Source organism: Myxine glutinosa, chromosome 4 (assembly GCF_964187855.1).
Source record: "Myxine glutinosa chromosome 4, kmMyxGlut1.1, whole genome shotgun sequence".
In the NCBI taxonomy this organism is placed as follows: domain Eukaryota; kingdom Metazoa; phylum Chordata; class Myxini; order Myxiniformes; family Myxinidae; genus Myxine; species Myxine glutinosa.
The window spans coordinates 87,328,250-87,350,700 of NC_136264.1; the positions used below are offsets into that span (position 1 = coordinate 87,328,250).

At 47.9% G+C, this 22,451-nt stretch overlaps 1 protein-coding gene across 1 annotated transcript in view; it reads right to left on the reverse strand.

The window, feature by feature from the left end:
* LOC137415840 (tumor necrosis factor receptor superfamily member 1A-like) overlaps window positions 1–4,421 on the reverse strand; it is a 28,568-nt gene extending 24,147 nt beyond the window's left edge. The window contains exon 1 of the mRNA XM_078776121.1: window positions 4,352–4,421. Coding sequence (XP_078632247.1) covers window positions 4,352–4,402 — 51 coding nt within the window. The 5' untranslated portion in view covers window positions 4,403–4,421. The remainder of the gene's footprint in view (window positions 1–4,351) is intronic.
* Between the last annotated feature and the right edge of the window lie 18,030 nt (window positions 4,422–22,451).

The window sequence follows — 22,451 nt, forward strand, 5'->3', positions numbered from 1 at the left end:
GAGATATGGAGGTGCTAAGTTTTTCGGTTTTTCCAATATGGCGGCCGAACCAAGTGACCGATTATGTAATCATTAACATATTTTATTCCCCATGGAGAGCTCTTTACAATGAGCCATGTCTCAATTTTTTCTATTCAGCACTTTTGGAGATATGGAGGCGCTACATTTTTCAGTTTTCCAAGATGGCGGCCGAACCACGTGACTGATGACGTCATCAATTGGGCACAGTTTATTTCAGGGCAAGACCAATATGTGTGCAAAGGTTGGCGATTCTACGTGCAATGGTGTAGACGTAGTGCTGCAAACAGACAGACAGACAGATGAAAAATCGGTCAGAGACCGAGGACTTGCCGGAATTTACTTTTTTATCGGCCATTTAGGACAAATATGGCTGCCGAACCACGTGACCGATGACGTCATCATTAACATGTTTTATTCCCCATGGAGAGTTCTTTACAATGAGCCATGTCTCAATTTTTTCTATTCAGCACTTTTCAAGATACAGAGGTGCTAAGTTTTTCGGTTTTTCCAAGATGGCGGCCGAACCACCTGACCGATGACGTCATCATTAACATATTTTATTCCCCATGGAGAGTTCTTTACAATGAGCCATGTCTCAATTTTTTCTATTCAGCACTTTCGGAGATATAACGGTGCAAAGTTTTTTGGTTTTTCCAAGATGGCGGCCAAACGACGTGACTGATGACGTCATCATTAACATATTTTATTCCCCATGGAGAGTTCTTTACAATGAGCCATGTCTCAATTGTTTCTGTTCAGCACTTTCGAAGATATAGAGGTGCAAAGTTTTTCCAAGATGGCGGCCGAACCACGTGAACGATGACGTCATCAATTTGGCACAGTCTATTCCTGGGCAAGACCAATATGTGTGCAAAGTTTGGCGATTCTACATGCAACGGTGTAGACGTAGTGCTGCAAACAGACAGACAGACAAACGAACAGATCAACATACTTGCCGGAATCTTTTCCGACAAGTAACAAACCAACTGATCAACATACTTGCCGGAATCTTTTCCAGCAAGTAACAAACAGACAGACAGACAGACACAGACAGACAGACAGACAGAGGTGTAAACATAACCTCCATCCACCTTTGGTAGAGGTAAGAATAATAATTTAAAAGGTCGTGGGGAAAAAAAATTCCACTAGTTTATCACCGTTGATGCAGAGTGTTATGCACGTTATTTATTTGTGCCTGTTGTTTGTGTCCTTTATGATGTCCCTAAAAACGAAGTTTCCTGTTTGGAATAATTTTCAATAGCCTGACTGCCAGGCAGGCCAACAATAAAAATATTCTCTCACTCTTCTCTACATGAATATTGAATGATCGTTTTAAGGCCATTTTCCCCGCCAGAGCCTTGCGGGCCCCATGACAATCATGGTTCCTTGTTTGAGGCAATGTTTTTATGGCCGGATGCCCTTCCTGACGCCAACCCTTGGTCACACTCTTACGATGCGCAGGGATACGGTGTACCTCTTCTAAGTCGGGGTACACACCGTGATCATTCATCCCAGCAAGCTGGTACTCAATTTGCCGACCTCGGAAGGATGACAGGCTGAGTCAACCCCCCTGGCGTTAATTCAGCGATCGACCGGGATTCGAACCCAGGATCCTAGGATCCCAAGCCGGCCCCCTAACCGCTAAGCCAACACCAGGCTTAGCTCTATCTCTACACATGTGTATAAAATATAACATTTAATTGAAATTAAGTCGGCCATCGATCATAAACAGGTTTGTAAATGGACTGGCAGACAGGGCGACAGAAGTGAACCAATGTCTTACTCCACTTTTCGCTTTGCATGCACAGGGTAAATATCTCGAGGAAATGTTGAAAAAATAAAACATTTTTTGGTCTGTTTCCTGATATATCTCAAAATAAATGTCACACAACCCTACAAAATACACATTGCCAGATGCAGAATTTTACACTGAAATATACTACACTACAAATGACGAGGGCTAACCAATTCAGAGGTAGACGCCATTTTATGCAATATATCAAATTGGTTAAAAAATAGCGCTCATTTTCAAATATGGCTACCAAAATAGTATTTAGCTGGGAATGTGCAATATCCATCACAGGATTCCATACAGTTAAGATATCAGAGTATTTGAATGTCATATTGGCATTTTGCACCTCCATTTGGACATAAACTCCAAAATTTCAATGTCTATCTGATGAACTCAAATACGCCGATTCTCTGGCCGAAAACAAGACAGTAATGAGGCAAATTTTCCGTAAGGACAGGTTCTTTGCTAGGAATTACCAGAATGAACAATCAAAGATTGCATACCCTCGGCCAGACTTATGTGTGGTTTTATAGTACGTATTTTATAGATGTACTCACATTCTAATTGCACATACTTTATAGAGGCACTTGGTTGAAAAAAAGATAACACTATAAAATCGTCTACGTTGGCAAATGATGTGAGGACTGACAAATAAACATACCCAAATGGTGAGGCCAATAAAACAAGATACATTCAAGGATTGAGTAAAACATTGGCAGATGCAGCTTAACATAAAAGAGTAAGGTGCTGGGGATGGGTAAGAAGAATGAAAACAGGGATTACATGATACAAGGGGCAAATTTGGAGTGTGTCACACAAGAGAAGGATCTAAGGGTGTTAATAGATATGAGGACAGGCCAATGCCCCGTATCTATACACAATGGACAGGACAATGTCCCGACAACCTAAGGCTAAGCAGACAGGACGATTCAGACAGGACAATTCCAGGCATCTATAGGTAAAGCAAACAGGATTTTAGGTTGTATTCGTAAGGGGATAAATTATAAATCAAAAGAGGTGGTTCTAACACTGTATAGGAATTTAGTGAGGCCCCATCTAGTACATTGTGTGCAGTTTTGGTCACCACAGCTGAGGAAGGACATCATTGCCAAAGAGAGAGGTCAGCGCAAGGCTACTAGATCGATTATGGGCCTAGCTAGAATCAGCTATGATGAGGGGCGGCTGAAGTAGACGTGACGTGATATATAAGAAAGGAGGCGGTTATGATGGGATATGATAGAAATATTTTAGATAATGAAGACAGACTATTTTCAGCACAATAGACAGAGATAGCAGGACCAGGTGACACAGCCTGAGAGTAAAGAGGAGGAGAGTTTAAACAGTAGTAAGACAGGGGTCTTTCACTCAGAGAGTCGTCCATGCATGGATTGTTCTCTCTGGAAAGGTAGTGGCAGCAGAAACAGTAGATAGGTATAAATTTGAATCAGATAGATACCGAGAAGCAGTACTGGGCACGCCCGGATTAACAACTGTGCCCGAGGAGCACAGTGCACGTGCCTTTCATCTTCGGAGGCCCTCATACCTTACATTTATTCGCCTTTTTACCTCACCCGGACTTTAGTTCGGTGAACTTATACAAACGAGCAGTGTCCGTAGGTCAGTGAGTAAACCCTTCAGTCATTATTGCTTGAACCAAAAACACCATTTTGAAGAAACTTGGTCAAAAGCTACCTACCTACAAAAGCTACCTACAAAATCTGATGCCTACCGAAGGTGTATTGACCACATCAAAGTCTGCGCTCATCAAGGGGGCCTACGATGGGGTTTGTGAACCACACACCCACCCCCTCCCCCCTTCACCAACCCCCTATCCCCTTCACCAACCCCCTCCCCCTTCACCCACCCCTCCCCCCTTCCCCCTTCACCAACCCCCTCCCCCTTCACCCACCCCCTTCCCCCTTCACCCACCCCCTCCCCCCTTCACCCACCCCCTCCCCCCTTCACCCACCCCCTCCCCCCTTCACCCACCCCCTCCCCCCTTCACCCACCCCCAAATAGGTATTTATTTGCTCTCTTCTCCGAAACTACACATAGTTGACTTCACGGATAATTTAATATGGGATGGGTGAAGTAAAGACTTGTTGGACCTAAATGGCCTCCTCCTGCGTTCCTTGGTATTCCTTGTACTTCTTTTAACTTCACAGAGCGACGATACGATGCCGCCAGTCTCTTGACAATTCGCCGCCAGGTGCTTTATCTTCGCAGAACTATGTTCGAGAAAGTTCTATTTTCAAGAGTGTTCGACCTCACAACTTCCGATCGTCTTGGCCACTCCGCACAAAGATAAACACTTTCCCCCATATTCAAAAAGTCGGAAGAGAAAGTGAGAAGCAAATGGTCCGCGCCGGGTCCGCAAGTTTAAAACTGCGTCCGGGCCAAACTCCGGACAGGATCGTTCAACTCGGTCAACACTCAACATGAACACGATAAAAAGCCTAAAACCCCGAAACCCGAACACGATAAAAAACCTAAAACTCCGAAACCCGAACACCATCAATCGCATGGTCACGACCTTACCGTCACAAACGACATTGTGAAGATCGTCAAAACGCCAATACCAAACATCATGCTACTCCCTGTCCTGTGATGAATGAATGAATGAATGAATGAATGAATGATAATAATAATAATAATAATATAATGATGACGTAGTACGTATGAGGTTTTAGAGTTATCCCATTAGGCTGTGCGCGCCACCATGTTGGTTGGATTCACTTCCTTGACAACGGTGGCATGAGTCGTTCTACAATCTATCACGCTTATCTTGTTATTGTGACTGCAATGGAAGATTACAATAATTATTTGGTAGTGTTTGGTCTTTATTTACCTTTTCTCGCTCGTTTAACTGGCCAACCAATATGACGCCCGTGCGCTGCATCATGGGTACTGAAACCTTTCTACCAGTACCCGACTGCAAAGCCGCAATTAGCCGGTGAGGCCAAAGCCTCTTGCCACTATTTTACCCATCACTGTGGCATAAGTGATAAGTAGGTTAGGTAGTTGATAGTAGGTAGGTGTAGTAGGTACTGTAGGGCAAATGGGGGTATTGAGCTCCAGGGGGCATTAGGCTCCACTACATTGTAAATCTTGAAGGTAAATACAATGCATTTACAATGTAGTGCAGCCTAATGCCCACTGGAGCTTAATGCCCCCCCCTTTGCCCAACCTGGTAAGACTTGGTAAAAGAGAAGAGCAGACAGTCCTCCCCAATACCTACATACAATAAATGTCACAAGAAGCTTAAGGAAGTAACTATACGATGTGCTAGCTCAGGGCCTATTTTAAGAAATTTTAACTGGGCTTAACATACGTTTTCACAGTGTGTGTGTCGTCTTCTAACTTCAGTCGCTGTCAGGACTGGTTCTCTCTGGGCACTGCGGCTTCCTCCACCAGAAGAAGTTAGCTTGCAGCAAGATCAGTGCCGACAGATCAGACGATAGCGCCGTTTCAACGGCAATGTGTGACTGTCGTTAAGGCCGAAAAAAATATATTGCTGGTCTCTGGTCAGACCAAAGTTCCAGAATTGATGCGGTGATGCGTTTTTTTTTTTCTTTTTGAAAAGCATGGATTGCACATATAAAGGTGTTTTTTGTGTCCTCATGCCTTGCGGTCCTCCTCATCTGCTGTGCCACTGTCCAGAGAGAAATTAAAGACAGCCAATGGGATTTTTTGTTTGTTTGTTTGTTTGTTTGTTTGTATACAAGATCGAGGCTCGTGAAAGAGCGAACATTAATCACACAGAAAGACAAACAGACACACAAAACAAATAACATCGGGAGCGGTAGACAAGATGGGGAGAGAGGGGGAAGGACACAAACACAACATTTGAGAGCAGGGACCGAGAGACATGGAGACATCGAGAGAACTGTGGAGGGAGAGGGCTTTGGGGGGAAGGCATGGAAGGGGGGGGGGGGGGTGGGAGAGGTATAAAACGTATGGACACTGCCAAGACTTCAGGAAAGAAGTTGGAATTTCAAACAAGGTGGATCTGGGTGAATTAGTGGGGGTAGAAAAGATCAAGGTTTTGGATGGGGGAAGATAAGAGATGGTGGTGAACAGCTGTTTTGAAGACCTGGAGGGAGGAGTGTGATTGAAGTGAGTATGGGAGTTTGTTCCAGAGGCGGGAGAAAAGAGGAATGAAAGAGTGAAGGTGAGCAGAGAGCCGAGATTTCGGCAGTTTAACCATCAGAGGGTGGCTGGCAGATCTTGTGCGACCTGTAGGAATATTTGGGGGACAGAGCACAGAGAGAGCTGGGGGAGCAAGGCCGGAGAGGAGTCGGTAGAAGACTTGTAGGCCTTTTGTTTTGTAATAATGAACACAAGCTTAAGTTATTGTAAAATGTATTTATTCTGAAAATTATTAAGTTCTTCAAGCATATTATAGACTGCCATTTCGTTCTCGAGATCGCCTCACCGTACCGTTAAACATTCCAATGCGTCGATCGCGTCAACACTGCGCATGCGCAAGTGGTCTAACAGGCTGATGGTCTCCCACGATCTCTTCTCCCAGTCCACCAGATTAGCACAGACACTTACAACTTCATGACAAACGAGATAGGATCCAGGCCTAACTAACGAGACCACCCGCAGCTCTCTAGGCCTTCTGGTTGCTTCACACGAACCCGACAAAGAACGTCTTCGTTTCAATAAATGACAATATCAGCCGAAAGAGGCCTTGCATCGCGTGAGCGTCGTCCATGGCAACCGGTTCCGGCCGCCATCTTGGGTGGCATAAACAACATAATGGGAAAGCTGTCGTTTGAGCAAACACCCGTAGCGTCAGTTTACGCCCGTAGCTTGCCCGTTGAGGCGTTTTCGCGGTATTGCGAGAAACTGAGGCTGTGTCATCTGCCTGTGGACCCGTGTGGACCCACAAGTACGCCACACACACTCCACAGTCCACACGTATGCCACAAGTATGCCACACACACTCCACACATACGCCACACGTACCCACAAGGACGCCACACGTACACCACAAGGACGCCACACGTACGCCACACACACTCCACACGTACGCCACACACACTCCACATACACTCCACACACATTCCACACGTACGCCACACACACTCCACACGTACGCCACACACACTCCACAGTCCACACACACTCCACAGTCCACACGTATGCCACAAGTATGCCACACACACTCCACACATACGCCACACGTACGCCACACACACTCCACACGTACGCCACACGTACGCCACACGTACGCCACACACACTCCACACGTACGCCACACACACTCTACAAGTACGCCACACACACTCTACATGTACGTAACCAAATGCCTAATCCTGCTTTTCGCTTCGCGAGCGAAGGTAACAACCTCGAGCCATATTCTCACCTGAGAGCTGCAGTCAAGGCAGCCATGAATCCGTTTTAGCGCGTTGTGTCGTCCGGAAAACGGTAGAATAACAAGCCCGATCCCTTCAGAAATTGGGCTGTACATCCGACAGCACAACAACTCTTTACCATCGTGTAGGGGGCAATTTATATGTGAGACGAGTTCAAATTGCCGCCATTACGTATGGTGGCAGAAGCAATGTTTTGCCACCCAAGCGGTCACGTGACTAAGACGATGACGTCACATGCAACTTCCCCATTGGATTCATGACGTCACGGCACACAAAACTACTCATATCTTTGCAACGGCTAGTTGGATTTGGACAAACTAAACGCAGTTTTGTAGGGGAGAACCGTGCGCGAACGTCTATACCAAATTTGAAAAAAAAATTGTTGACGCGCATAGTCAAAATCGATGCGCGCGCTGACCAGAACCCGGAAATATATTTTTCTCGGCCTAATCAAACGGAGCTTTCTTTCTTTATGTAAACAGCTTATACCGGTAGGTGCAGGACAACATCATAAATCAGACAAACCTACTGAGCATGGGAGCATGGGATTGAAGCCTAATTCGGCTTTTTAGGTCTACCACTAAAGAAGAGAAAAATTTCGAAAATGCTCCAGAGTCGCGACTGTTGTCGCGAAGTGTGCACTAACCGGAAGTTACGTAGTTCCGCGGGGCGCCTATTGAAAATTTTTCGCAATTTTTTATGCATACTTCCGCATCCGCAAGATGGCGGCCTCCATGGAGCAATTTGGTGCGTCAAAGCTTCGAAATTCTCAAAGGATCCAGCAAAATCTGGCTTTTCAACATAAGATTGTGAATCAAAAAAAGACAGGTGAAACAAACTCCTATTGAACTTTTTCGCAATTTTTTTATGCATACTTCCGCATCCGCAAGATGGCGGCCTCCATGGAGCGATTTGGTGCGTCAAAGCTTTGAAATTCTCAAAGGATCCAGCAACATCTGGCTTTTCAACATAATACGTATGCGTTCATTCACAACACCGGCTTCGCCGGCTACTAGTACCTGACTGCAAAACCGCAATGAGCCGGCGAAGCCAAGCCTCTTGCCACTATTTTACCATCACTATGGCATCAGTAGGTTAGGTAGTTGATAATAGGTCGGTGTCGGTGCCGTACCTGGTAAGACTTGGTAAAAGAGAAGAGCAGACAGTCTCCCCAATACCTACATCTATCTATAATTCCAGTAATCTCTGTATGTCTGTATGTCTGTGACCGCTGTTTCTCGACAACCACTGGTCCGATATACTTGAAACTTGCCAGGTATATTGCTGGGGACCCGAGGATGTGCCTTTTCAAGGTTTCATATTAATCGGAGAAGTAGTTACCGAGCTATGTCCAAAAAACGATTCAACCAATCAGAGAGCAGCGAGCTATCACGTGTGCCGAACGTGGCGAACAGACTCTGCCTCGGACGGCACATTTGAGAGCGTATTCATTTATTTCACGTTGGCAAACTATGTTGGCGTTAAACTATGTTTTAAAACTAATTAAAACTAATTTGCGATTCTTTCGCTTTCCTGCGCGTTTGTGCACGCTATGGCGATTTCTTTACCAAACTCCGCAAGCCGTTCGCTTTGGACCAAACCATTTCATGTAAATAGAGGGGGGGGGGGGGGGGATTGTCACCGTACTCGCAAGGCGTTCGCTTTGGACCAAACCATTTCATGTAAATAGAGGGGGGGGGGGGGGGGGATTGTCACCGTACTCGCAAGCCGTTCGCTTTGGACCAAACCATTTCATGTAAATAGAGGGGGGGGGGATATAATTTTAGATATATATATAGTACGGCATGCCCTAGGGCAATTGTATTTTGGGCATGCCCTAGGGCATTTGTTTTGCCCTAGGGCATGCCCTAGGGTCTAGCAGATCGGGTCTAGCAGAAGTACCCGGCATTGCCGGGCGGGGGAGGAGAGGGGGAGGGGAGGGGAGGGGAACGGCGGGGAGGGGGGAGGGGAACGGGGGGAGGGGAGAAGAGGGGGAGGGGGAGGGGAGAGGGAGAAGAGGGGGAGGGGGAGGGGAGAGGGGAGAAGAGGGGAGGGGAGAGGGGAGAAGAGGGGGAGGGGGAGAGGGGAGAAGATGGGGGGATGGAGAGGGTGAGGGATGGGAAGGGGTGGGAGGGGTGAGGGATGGGAAGGGGTGGGAGGGGGGAGGGGGAGGGGAAGAGGGGAGAAGAGGGGGGATGGGGAGGGTGAGGGATGGGAAGGGGTGGGAGGTGGGAGGGGGAGGGGGAGGGGGGAGAGGGGAGGGGTAGGGAGGAGGGGAGGGAAGGGGGGGAGGGGGTGTGTGTATATATATATATATATATATCGCTTTGGACCTTTTGTTGTTATAAATACCATGTTGGTAGACAGATTATAGATGAATGAATAAATGAACACGAATGATCGCGTGGGATAACTGAATAAATGTGGCCTTACCTAGTCCGCCATATTTTTTAAAGTTATTTTTAGTAGAATAATGTGATATGTAGGATATAGTTCTACAATTTTGACTGCAGACCTTCCAGTGTGTACCCATTGTCATCAGAGACCAGGAATACCTACATGACGACACAATTATCACGAAAAACAAAATTGTTTGTTTGCCCGTACTATATATATATCTAAGTGTGTGTTCTTTTTGTTCTTTATTGCCATATCGTGCACTGTGTTTCGGGGAGAGAGCTGATCTGATTGCTATATCTGATTTATAGATCTGATTGCTATATCTGATTTTTTTTTATACTGATCAGATCAAATGCTATACTTGTTGAATTATGACGTCATAACACAGGCACTGATGACATCATCATTAACATATCTTATTCGCGATGGGGAGTACTTGACAACGCACCGTTTCAATTTTTTCCATGGAGTGGTTTCGGAGATTATTGAGGTGCAACGTTTTTTCGATATTTCCAAGATGGCGCCTGTACCACATGGCCTATGATGTCATAAATCTATCTATAATTCCAGTAATCTCTGTGTGTGTGTGTGTCTGTATGCGACCGCTGTTTCTCGACAACTACCGGTCCGATATACTTGAAACTTGCCAGGTATATTGCTGGGGACCCGAGGATGTGCCTTTTCAAGGTTTCATATTAATCGGAGAAGTAGTTACCGAGCTATGTCCAAAAAACGATTCAACCAATCAGAGAGCAGCGAGCTATCACGTGTGCCGAACGTGGCGAACAGACTCTGCCTCGGACGGCACATTTGAGAGCGTATTCATTTATTTCACGTTGGCAAACTATGTTGCCGTTAAACTATGTTGTAAAACTAATTAAAACTAATTTGCGACATATTAATCGGAGAAGTAGTTACCGAGCTATGTCCAAAAAACGATTCAACCAATCAGAGAGCAGCGAGCTATCACGTGTGCCGAACGTGGCGAACAGACTCTGCCTCAGACGGCACATTTGAGAGCGTATTCATTTATTTCACGTTGGCAAACTATGTTGCCGTTAAACTATGTTTTAAAACTAATTACGTGCACGCTATGGCGATTTCTTTACCAAACTCCGCAAGCCGTTCGCTTTGGACCAAACCATTTCATGTAAATAGAGGGGGGGGGGGGGGGATTGTCACCGTACTCGCAAGCCGTTCGCTTTGGACCAAACCATTTCATGTAAATAGAGGGGGGGGATTGTCACCGTACTCGCAAGCCGTTCGCTTTGGACCAAACCATTTCATGTAAATAGAGGGGGGGGGGGATATAATTTTAGATATATATATAGTACGGGCATGCCCTAGCCCTAGTACGGTCACATGCCCTAGTACGGACATGCCCTAGCCCTAGTACGGTCACAAGTGTGACTTTGTAAGAGCATTACTTGCCCTTGCCATGCCCTACATGTGTGCACACATTGACACACACGGACACTCGGACGGCACATTTGAGAGCGTATTCATTTATTTGACGTTGCAATCTGTGTTGATTGTTGTAAGGTACGATCGATTGTAGTACACGTTTATAATAACTCTGCCGATACAGGCCCGATTAACTGCAGCGCCATCCGAGGTGCGGCTTTTTTTTTTGGCAAGGAACGGGCACCCACGTACGGGCACGTCCTAGTTCAATCCAAGTTCATTATTCAATCCAAGTTCACCACACCAACCATGTGTGCGACAACCAACGTCGCACACATTGACACACACGGACACACACAAACGCCCATTCGGTTCAGAGTAACTCAGCTCCAGCGAGGTGGAAACGAGCAGCTGTGCATGTCCCCGTGCACATGGAAGGTTGTCGAACCGCACCTTCAAACCAGTTAAAACGTACACGCAAATCTTCCCACTCGTTCAAACCTCACGTGTTGAAGTAGTACCAGGTAACCGGGGTTGACATACAGACATACAATGTCTGTATCTCCATCAGATACAGACAACAGAATATACAACCATTCAGGTATATTGCTGGGGACCTGAGGATGTGCCTTTTCAAGGTTTCATATTGTTACAGACACGACTTTGATGTTAAAGTGGGCCGAGCGGAATGGCCGTCGTGTCCGCACAAATTACCCGACTATACTCGACGTTGACGAAGCCGCGCCACGCTGGCTCAATAAGAAAAAGAAGACACCCGGCTGGATTACAATAACACAATACGACACCAATGTTTCGATTCTCAAGTATATTCGTACGGAAAAGGTTAGATTACAGGGGCTAGAGGTATATTACAGGAAGACAGGCACTTAGACACACTCTTATATTAACCCCGGACAGACGACAGACACACGGGACAACGGCTGACTCACACGGGGGTTTGATGGCTAGGAAAGGCAGGCAGTCGATGGCTCAAGGTGCACTCTTGGCTCAAGGCAGAATCGACTCGGTCCGGTCCAGAGATGCGGGGAGGTATCGTCGCGCTGGGGGTGGCGGTGGCTTCTCTCTCCAGTCTGGGGGCGCATCTGACGTCACGTCCGGCAAGCGGCTGCGTATATCCGGCGGGGAGTGACACGCCCTCGGCTCGTTAGCTCCGCCTCGTGGAATCGGCACGTTGCTTCTCATTGGGTGCGTGCGGGGGGGGTTACTGGCTCCGCCCCCGACGAGGAGCTGACAGCCAGCCCCTTCGGGGTAACCCCGTGGAGCGCATGGTCTGGAGCTAATCGAGCCGGTGTGAGGACGCATCCTCCCCCGCTCCGCCGCCATCCCCTCTGTTGTTGTTGTAATTGTTGTTGTAGTTGTTGTTATTGTTGTTGTTTGGGGAAGAAGATGGGAGGAGGTATGGGAAAGGTCCTAAACTCACTACTGGTGCCATATAATCACATTCTGGTGCAACGAAGAGTCATAATTAATGGAAACGAGGCCTTAACTGACATAGATTAAGAATAACTAGGAAGATGTCCGAAAGTTGTCTACGTGTGGTGCGGTGGACCTGGGCACGACATTTAATGGGGGAATAAGGGGAAGGTCGGCTCTACTGATTGTTATTTACATGCAATGGGACTAGGGAATGGGGGACTGGGGAAAGTTGGGGAGTATTGGAAAAAATAGGGGAATATTTACAAGCGGATATGGAGGCCAAATTCCATATTCGCAACATTGCACCCTTCTCTACCCTCGGGGCGTCCCGACCCGATAAATTTTTACCTACTTTAGTGTGGCACGCAATGTAGTTCCCTCTACTATTAACTCTACCCTGAGTGCGACAGTTTTACAGATATTCACAAATGAGTAAATATGTCCCCCTGCGACGTTGCACCCTTCTCCTCACAGAAACACACCCACAGGATAACCGAATCCGGAAAGAATTCGCAAACTACACATACAGCCGGTAGGGAGCATTATTTACAAGATTACGCTGATATCTACACTACGATCCAGGACCTGTCTTTGGAGGAACACATGCAGATGTTATGCATAGAGAGAGCGCGCTTGCCAACATCGATACACCAACCCACGAGTGCTCTGTGGCCGACGGCCTTTAATAACGTGCAGAGCACCCTTCCCGAGCATCAACAGCACCACCCCACCACCAATCGGTGCAGTCACCATTGTTCAATGATTAAAAATAAATGCGACAACCCCTAACCCTGCAGGTGTCTCTTGCTCTTCTTGTGGTGCACTTGGTGGTAACTAAAAGTGGTTCACCTGTATGGCATAGGTGCCACGTTGACCCATAGGTCCATCCCCGGGTGGTGCTTGGCCGCAAACGAACTGCGGTCCATTGTGGGTGGCCACAAACATTGCGGTCCATATGGTGTATCGATCCCGGCAGCAAACAGCGAAAGTGCAGGCCCACAACTGCGCAGCCAGCACCTCTCTTTCCTCTCTCTCTACCCCAAAGCCAGATCCTCGGAGGTGGGAGACAAAAGAAGCAGACAAGTGAGTAAGGTGGTAAGGGCGCAAAAGTGCACGCAATGTAAGGTGATGCACACTGGGGGCACATGGGAACCAGGTGAGACAGGTACGTTCCTATCGTACGCCCCCCCCACCAGGTAACCTACATGGCCCCTCCCTTACCCCTTACTGCATCCACAAAACACAACACTACCCATAAACATCTACTTTACAAATCGACAAACATCCCTACTGTCTTCCCCGTTCCTCCCATATACCAAATTCGTCTTCTCTCCCTCCTAACCAATCAAATTTGCCATTTTCAACTCTCATCAAAATTTGCCATTTTCAACTCAACATCAAAATTTGCCATTACCAATTCATCATCAGTCCCTCCTAGGGAGGGAGAGATGGAATCACCCCAATGTCTCATCCACGTCGTGATGCGTCTCACAAATCCACACAGCAATCTCATTTCCTGCAACAAACAAAGAAAACACAGGTGTGGAGTCATCATCATCACCACAGGTAAGTGGCTGCGTATGGTGCGACAGGTTCATCAATCCTAACTATCTCCTAAATGACTTTAACAACTTTACACTACCCGGGGGCTTTCTCCGGCCAAACCATTGGCCCTCTTACACTATGGGTTCTAAAAACCAATTCCCATTGGCCAAACTGTGGTGCTCTTCAATTTGGGGTCTCACTCCCCCGATTCATCTCCCGGTGCCCTCGCACAATTTCTGGGCTGCGGCGTGTACCTCTCCCAGTGGGTCTACCCACCTGCACACCTCCACCACTGCAGTTGCCTCCGAGCTTACCTGCTCCTCACCCTAACCTAACTACCTGGGGAAGGCCCTCTGGCTCTCTCCCCACTCCGTGCCCTCTCTGGCACTGGGCTGCCCGATCCACACCCGGGATCCTCAGGCACCCACTCACAACTACCGGCTCCCAGAGCCCACCTGCGGCCTCACCTGGCCGACATCCTCACAGTGGTGGAGTGCCCAACCAACTACACACACTAACAGGCTACACGCCCAGCCATTTCCACAACACTAATGCACCCATCCACAACACCATTCTGCAACCGCACCACAGATGCCAATATCCAACCACAATTTACCTGTACCCTCTACCTAACACTTACACTACCCGCCCCGGGTACTCGTGAAAGGGGTCCACTCTTCCCCCATCCACACCTTCGCACCATGCACACCACTCCGTACCACTCACTCCAACTCTCTCCACACACCTGTACCTGCACACCTGTGCTCTCACACCTGGTGCCACCTGCACCCTTCTCTCCCCAAGCGCATTCGCGCTGATCCACACACTCACTACTCATACACTGCTCCACACACCTGTTCAATTCTCACAAACACGGCATCATCTCAGCTAACTACTCCCTTCTGAAACTTGCGCTTCCCAGCCGTCCCTTTAAACTATTGCGCTCCCACGTCATTATCATCCACACTAATCTACCTGCGTCCCCACTACAGGTATCAGTCACTAACTAATCTTAACGTTACCTAATGTCAATCTTCGCTAGATCCCTACACACCATATCCTAACCCACCCGGGCTAGTTTTCACTGCCATACACCCCATAATCTAGTGCGCATTTGCCCCCACCTGGGAAGGGTGGCAGGGATGCCACTCTTACCCACCGGGCACATCGCTCACTACCAATTTTGCACATCAAATTTCAACAAATTAAAAATTTGCCAATCACTACCCATCATCTGCCAATCACTACTGCCAATCCTTTGCCAATCATCAAATTTTGTTTTTCTCTAATTTTGGGTCCAAAACACTAACCTCATCACCCAGTCTACTCACTACTGCCTCTCGGTGCGCCAATTCCTGTCCAAAGCCCGGCTTCGTAAAGCCAAGCAATGGATGCTGGTTGTTTTGTGCCAGCGGCTGGCTGCATCCTGCCTTCGGTGCAGGGAAGGAGGTTTACCCGGCCCGAGATCCCACGCATCACCTCGGCGTGGAGCCATCCAATGTCCCGATCTCGACCTGCCGGCACGTCTCAACAAAACGTGGTCGCCATAACGACCCTTCCTATCGGGCTGCCAGCTCCGCCTAGTGGAGCCTGGACGCGGCCGTTCAAAGCGAGGCCCGGCACGCACCGAGGGCCTGCTTCGGCTAAAAGTCGCTCTAACCTCTAACCCGTGTAACGTCGATGCTTCACCTGGACGCTTACACCCCGCAGCCCGTTCCTTGCTCACACATCCAGCTGTGCCCATGCTCCTCGTACCCTTCCTTACACACCCAGGTACACCCATTCCACTCACAGCCTTGGTCACACACCTGACCACCGAACACTTTGGCACACATTCGTTGGTCGCACACCTCACCAATACACCTCTTCGCGCCCCCTCCTCTGTCACCTCCTCTGTGACAATCACAGGTGTGCCCTCATTCGCACACCCATCCACGTGCCTCACCACCAACTCCAGCGTGCATTCCCACTCACGCTCTACCATTCCAGGTGTGCATCCTTCCATCCCAGGTGTACATCCTCGCTCACCTGTCACAACCAACTCACGCTCCTTGTCACTCTCACTACTCTCACTACTCTCACTACTCTCACCTCCACTCGTGACAACGCACTCACCCTTACTCTTGACAGCACACTCTTTCTCCATGCACCTGTCCGTCACACACCTTTCTCGCGCACACTCTCCCGTTACACCCTCTGTAACACTCACCACAGGTGGACACTCTTCCTTACTTCTGACAGCGCACTCTTTCCTCATGCACCTGTCGGTCACACACCTTTCTCGCGCACACTCTCCCGTTACACCCTCTGTAACACTCACCACAGGTGGACACTCTTCCTTACTTCTGACAGCGCACTCTTTCCTCATGCACCTGTCCGTCACACACCTTTCTCGCGCACACTCTCCCGTTACACCCTCTGTAACACTCACCACAGGTGGACACTCTTCCTTACTTCTGACAGCGCACTCTTTCCTCATGCACCTGGCCGTCACACACCTTTCTCGCGCACACTCTTGCGCACACTCTCCGGTCACACCCTCTGTAACACTCACCACACCACGCTTCCATGTGCTCCCTCGCACACGCGCTACGACCGACTCACTCTCGCCTGCACACTCACTCCTTGGTACACACTTTTTCCTCACACACCCCAGAGTCGGACTTTCTTGCACACCTCCTTTTTCGCACACCAGACCTGTCACACACTTCACCAACGGCCTCTCACGAACACCCGGGTCCATCTCGACCCCCAAGCTTCTTAAATCCCCTGGCGCATCATACGCACGACCATATTGGTCACCACTTACACCGGGTCCTCTTCCTCTTCGCTTCTCCTCCATCACCTGCGAATCCCTCATCCGGTTAATGAGCACATCATCACGATCCAAACACAGACTTTGGACCAATTCTTTTATCTCCTCTTTTATTTCTTTCTTATCCCCTCTCCGTCGCTTCTTAATTTCGCTCATCCCTTCTTCCACTTCTTCTAATTTGTGCTTCACTTCTTTTATTCCCCGGTACGTCTCCTCAAGCTCGTCCTCCAAGGCTACCTTGACCGTTTCCATGTGCGTCCTCACCTGCCGGTCCTTCGTCTCCATTACCTCTACCACCTCGTCCAACCTCGTTGTCAGTCCCTCACGTACCATCTGACATTCCCTCTTTGTCGCTATCAAGTCATCTTTTAGTTCTTTCTGTGTCGCCTTTAAACCTCCTAATACCGCAGTGTTCCTTTGAACCTGCTCCACTAACTCCGTCTGTCCCACCGTCAGCTGCTCCACCTCCTGCGTCAGGTCCTCTATGCCCCCTTGTAACTTTACAGTCCCCTTTCTCACCTCCTTTTCCATGTGCTCCTTACAGTGCCTCACCTCCTCGCGCACTCCTCCGACCTCCTCACTCACTCCTCTTCTGATCTGCTCTCCCATCACTTGCATCTCCTGCCCAGATGCCACCCTCATCTGCTCCATTTCCTCCCTGTGAGCATCCAGTTTGGTTTCTACCCCCATTCTGACCCCCTCTATCTGCTGCTCCATTTGTTTAACTTCCCTTTCCGCTTGGTCCCTCATGTCCCTCAATTTGCCTTCCATACTGTTTTCTAACCCCTCTAACCCATTTTTCACTCCCTCTATCTGATTCTCCTGGGCAGCCATTCTATTTTCTACCCCCATTAACCCATTTTTCACTTCTTTTATCCCGTTGTCTAACCCCTCAAAATTATTGTCTATCTTCCCAAATTTCTTGTCTAACTCCTCAAAATTATTGTCTAACCCCTCACTGGTACCCCTCGCTTCGTCCCTCATTACCCCCATTTGGTTTCCCATTACCCCCATTTGGTTTCCCAAGTCATTCCTCAGGTCTTCACTTGTCTGGACCATGAGCGCCTTTATTTGTTCCATAAATAGGCCCCAATCCATCGGCGGCGCTGCTACGGTCGCGGGCGCGGTGACCAGCGAGGCGCCATTTTGCGCGCCCGCTTCTTCGTGCGTGACGGCGCTATTTTGCGAACCTGCCGCCCTCACTGCTTCGCTCTCCTCCTGTCCCTCATTTTGGTCCTGGATCGACCCTACCTCACTCTCCTTTACCGGACCCCAGCTGTCTTGATCCGCCATAGCGCGACTTGCAAAATTCGAGTTTCGTAAAACAAATCCAATTTTTTTTTTCCGTTATAATTTCGTCGAGCGCAGTACGCGCTCCGAATCGATTTTCCCTCCCAAAATTTGGGCCTAATAAATTTAGTCCCGGGTTCGAATTCCACTCCTCGACACCAATTGTTACAGACACGACTTTGATGTTAAAGTGGGCCGAGCGGAATGGCCGTCGTGTCCGCACAAATTACCCGACTATACTCGACGTTGACGAAGCCGCGCCACGCTGGCTCAATAAGAAAAAGAAGACACCCGGCTGGATTACAATAACACAATACGACACCAATGTTTCGATTCTCAAGTATATTCGTACGGAAAAGGTTAGATTACAGGGGCTAGAGGTATATTACAGGAAGACAGGCACTTAGACACACTCTTATATTAACCCCGGACAGACGACAGACACACGGGACAACGGCTGACTCACACGGGGGTTTGATGGCTAGGAAAGGCAGGCAGTCGATGGCTCAAGGTGCACTCTTGGCTCAAGGCAGAATCGACTCGGTCCGGTCCAGAGATGCGGGGAGGTATCGTCGCGCTGGGGGTGGCGGTGGCTTCTCTCTCCAGTCTGGGGGCGCATCTGACGTCACGTCCGGCAAGCGGCTGCGTATATCCGGCGGGGAGTGACACGCCCTCGGCTCGTTAGCTCCGCCTCGTGGAATCGGCACGTTGCTTCTCATTGGGTGCGTGCGGGGGGGGGTTACTGGCTCCGCCCCCGACGAGGAGCTGACAGCCAGCCCCTTCGGGGTAACCCCGTGGAGCGCATGGTCTGGAGCTAATCGAGCCGGTGTGAGGACGCATCCTCCCCCGCTCCGCCGCCATCCCCTCTGTTGTTGTTGTAATTGTTGTTGTAGTTGTTGTTATTGTTGTTGTTTGGGGAAGAAGATGGGAGGAGGTATGGGAAAGGTCCTAAACTCACTACTGGTGCCATATAATCACATTCTGGTGCAACGAAGAGTCATAATTAATGGAAACGAGGCCTTAACTGACATAGATTAAGAATAACTAGGAAGATGTCCGAAAGTTGTCTACGTGTGGTGCGGTGGACCTGGGCACGACATTTAATGGGGGAATAAGGGGAAGGTCGGCTCTACTGATTGTTATTTACATGCAATGGGACTAGGGAATGGGGGACTGGGGAAAGTTGGGGAGTATTGGAAAAAATAGGGGAATATTTACAAGCGGATATGGAGGCCAAATTCCATATTCGCAACAATATTAATCGGAGAAGTAGTTACCGAGCTATGTCCAAAAAACGATTCAACCAATCAGAGAGCAGCGAGCTATCATGTGTGCCGAACGTGGCGAACAGACTCTGCCTCGGACGGCACATTTGAGAGCGTATTCATTTATTTCACGTTGGCAAACTATGTTGGCGCTATGTTGGCGTTAAACTATGTTTTAAAACTAATTAAAACTAATTTGCGATTCTTTCGCTTTCCTGCGCGTTTGTGCACGCTATGGCGATTTCTTTACCAAACTCCGCAAGCCGTTCGCTTTGGACCAAACCATTTCATGTAAATAGAGGGGGGGGGGGGGGGGGGGATTGTCACCGTACTCGCAAGCCGTTCGCTTTGGACCAAACCATTTCATGTAAATAGAGGGGGGGGGGGGGGATTGTCACCGTACTCGCAAGCCGTTCGCTTTGGACCAAACCATTTCATGTAAATAGAGGGGGGGGGGGGGGGATTGTCACCGTACTCGCAAGCCGTTCGCTTTGGACCAAACCATTTCATGTAAATAGAGGGGGGGGGGGGGGATTGTCACCGTACTCGCAAGCCGTTCGCTTTGGCTTTGCGAATGGACCAAACCATTTCATGTAAATAGAGGGGGGGGGGGGATATAATTTTAGATATATATATAGTACGGGCATGCCCTAGTACAATAAATGTCACAACAAGCTTAAGGAAGTAACTAAACGATGTGCTAGCTTAAGGCCTATTTTAAGAAATTTTAACTGGGCTTAACATACGTTTTCACAGTATGTGTGTAGTCTTCTAACTTCAGTCGCTGTCAGGACTGGTTCTCTCTGGGCACTGCGGCTTCCTCCACCAGAAGAAGTTAGCTTGCAGTAAGATCAGTGCCGACAGATCAGACGATAGCGCCGTTTCAACGGCAATGTGTGACTGTCGTTAATCAAACCGAGCTTTCTTTCTTTATGTAAACCGCTTATACCGGTAGGTGCAGGACATCATAAATCAGACAAACCTACTGAGCATGGGAGCATGGGATTGAAGCCTAATTCGGCTTTTCAGGTCTACCACTAAAGAAGAGAAAAATTTCGAAATGGCCCAGAGTGGTTTACTTTCCAATTACGTTTCGTGAGAACATTGTTTTTTATCGCGAAAAGAAGGTGATAGACGCTGATAGTGACCTGTAAGTACTCTTGAACATCCTCAACAACACATATATGCTGGTGCGAGCACTCAAAGGTCTTTACACGCTTTAGAGAAATTTAGCAGTGTACAGTTAAAGTGTAGACTTAAACTGGTAATTGAAAGTGTAGATTGTAACCTGGTGAATGAGCAGGAGTCACATGACACTTTCTCACGAATTAGCTTGGGTACCCAAGACTTGGGTACATTTATGTCGTGGTTTAGCATAAACGTCGTCCTTCAAGCCACATCTGATAGGTCAGTGTGGCGATGAAGAATGGAGGCGAAACATGTTCCTCGTTTTGGCTTTGACCGAGTGACATGGCGTTTTGCAGAATCGAGTCGAAAAACACGTTGTTCAAGTGCTCGTACTTTTTCTCTGTGCAGTAAGCGAGTGACTTGATACGTTTCACAGTGCCCAAAGCAATGACGATTTAGCTTAGGAAATTTGAGCATATGATGAGAACTATTTCGAGCAGCATATGCTTACGCGTGATTCGGTTGTTTTGCACCAACCTCGTTCCCGGCGTAGCAGACGACGCCCTGGTAAGATGTCCTGTGTCGAGGGCGCTGATTGGCTGACCTAAGCTGATCGCTGATTGGTCAGCTCACAAAATTTCGAAAATTCAGACCTAAAATGACACAATTTGCATTCTGGATGAGATTAAAATTGATAAAATTTACTTCTTGATTAATTCGGTGAATTCCGTCTCAACTTCGGATATTTCCGGCCGTGAAAAACTATCCGTATTTCTAAACTAAATATGTAAACCGCTTATACCGTATTTCTGGCCGTGAAAAACTATCCCCGACGGCCACGAGATTTCAAAAAAATAATTCTTCATCAATTTTAGAATATTTGACGCCGTTTTCACCCTCCGAAACGCGTAATAAGCTTTTAAAAAATATTTTTTCAAATGCTCGAATCTCATTGGTTCTGGTGTTTGGTGACGATTTTCGTTGAAGATAACGAGGTTGGTCTTAACGTATTTTAATTACAAATTAGAGGTTCATTAGATTGTGAATCAAAGAACGACGGGTGAAACAAACTGCTATTGAACTTTTTCGCAATTGTTTTATGCAAACTTCTGTATCCGGTCGATGGCGGCCTCCATTGAGTGATTTCGTTTTAGAAATATTTTTTCAAATGCTCGAATCTCATTGGGTCCGGTGTTTGGTGACGCGTTTCATTGAAGATAACCAGGCCCGTGCGGGCCGAGGTTGGTCTTAAAGTATTTTAATAATAAATTGGAGGTGCATAAGATTGTGAATCAAACAATGACGGGTGAAAGAAACTCCTATTGAACGTTTTCAATTTGTTATGCATACTTCCGCATCCGCAAGATGGCGGCCTCCATTGCGCTTCGGAATTCTCGAGCCAAGGCATAATCAGGTTTTCGACATAATACGTACGCGTTTATTGACAACACCGGCTTCGCCGGCTACTAGTACCGACTGCAAAGCCGCAATGAGCCGGCGAAGCCAAAGCCTCTTGCCACTATTTTACCCATCACGATGACATCAGTAGGTTAGGTAGTTGGTAGTAGGTAGGTAGGTAGTTGGTAGTAGGTAGGTGTAGTAGGTACCGTACCTGGTAAGACTTGGTAAAAGAGAAGAGCAGACAGTCCTCCCCAATACCTGCATACAATAAATGTCACAAGAAGCTTAAGGAAGTAACTATACGATGTGCTAGCTTAAGGCATATTTTAAGAAATTTTAACTGGGCTTAACATACGTTTTCACAGCATGTGTGTGGTCTTCTAACTTCAGTCTCTGTCAGGACTGGTTCTCTCCGGGCACTGCGGCTTCCTCCACCAGAAGAAGTTAGCTTGCAGTGATTAATTCGGTGAATTCCGTCTCAACTTCGGATATTTCCGGCCGTGAAAAACTATCCGTATTTCTAAACTAAATATGTAAACCACTTATACCATATTTCTGGCCTTGAAAAA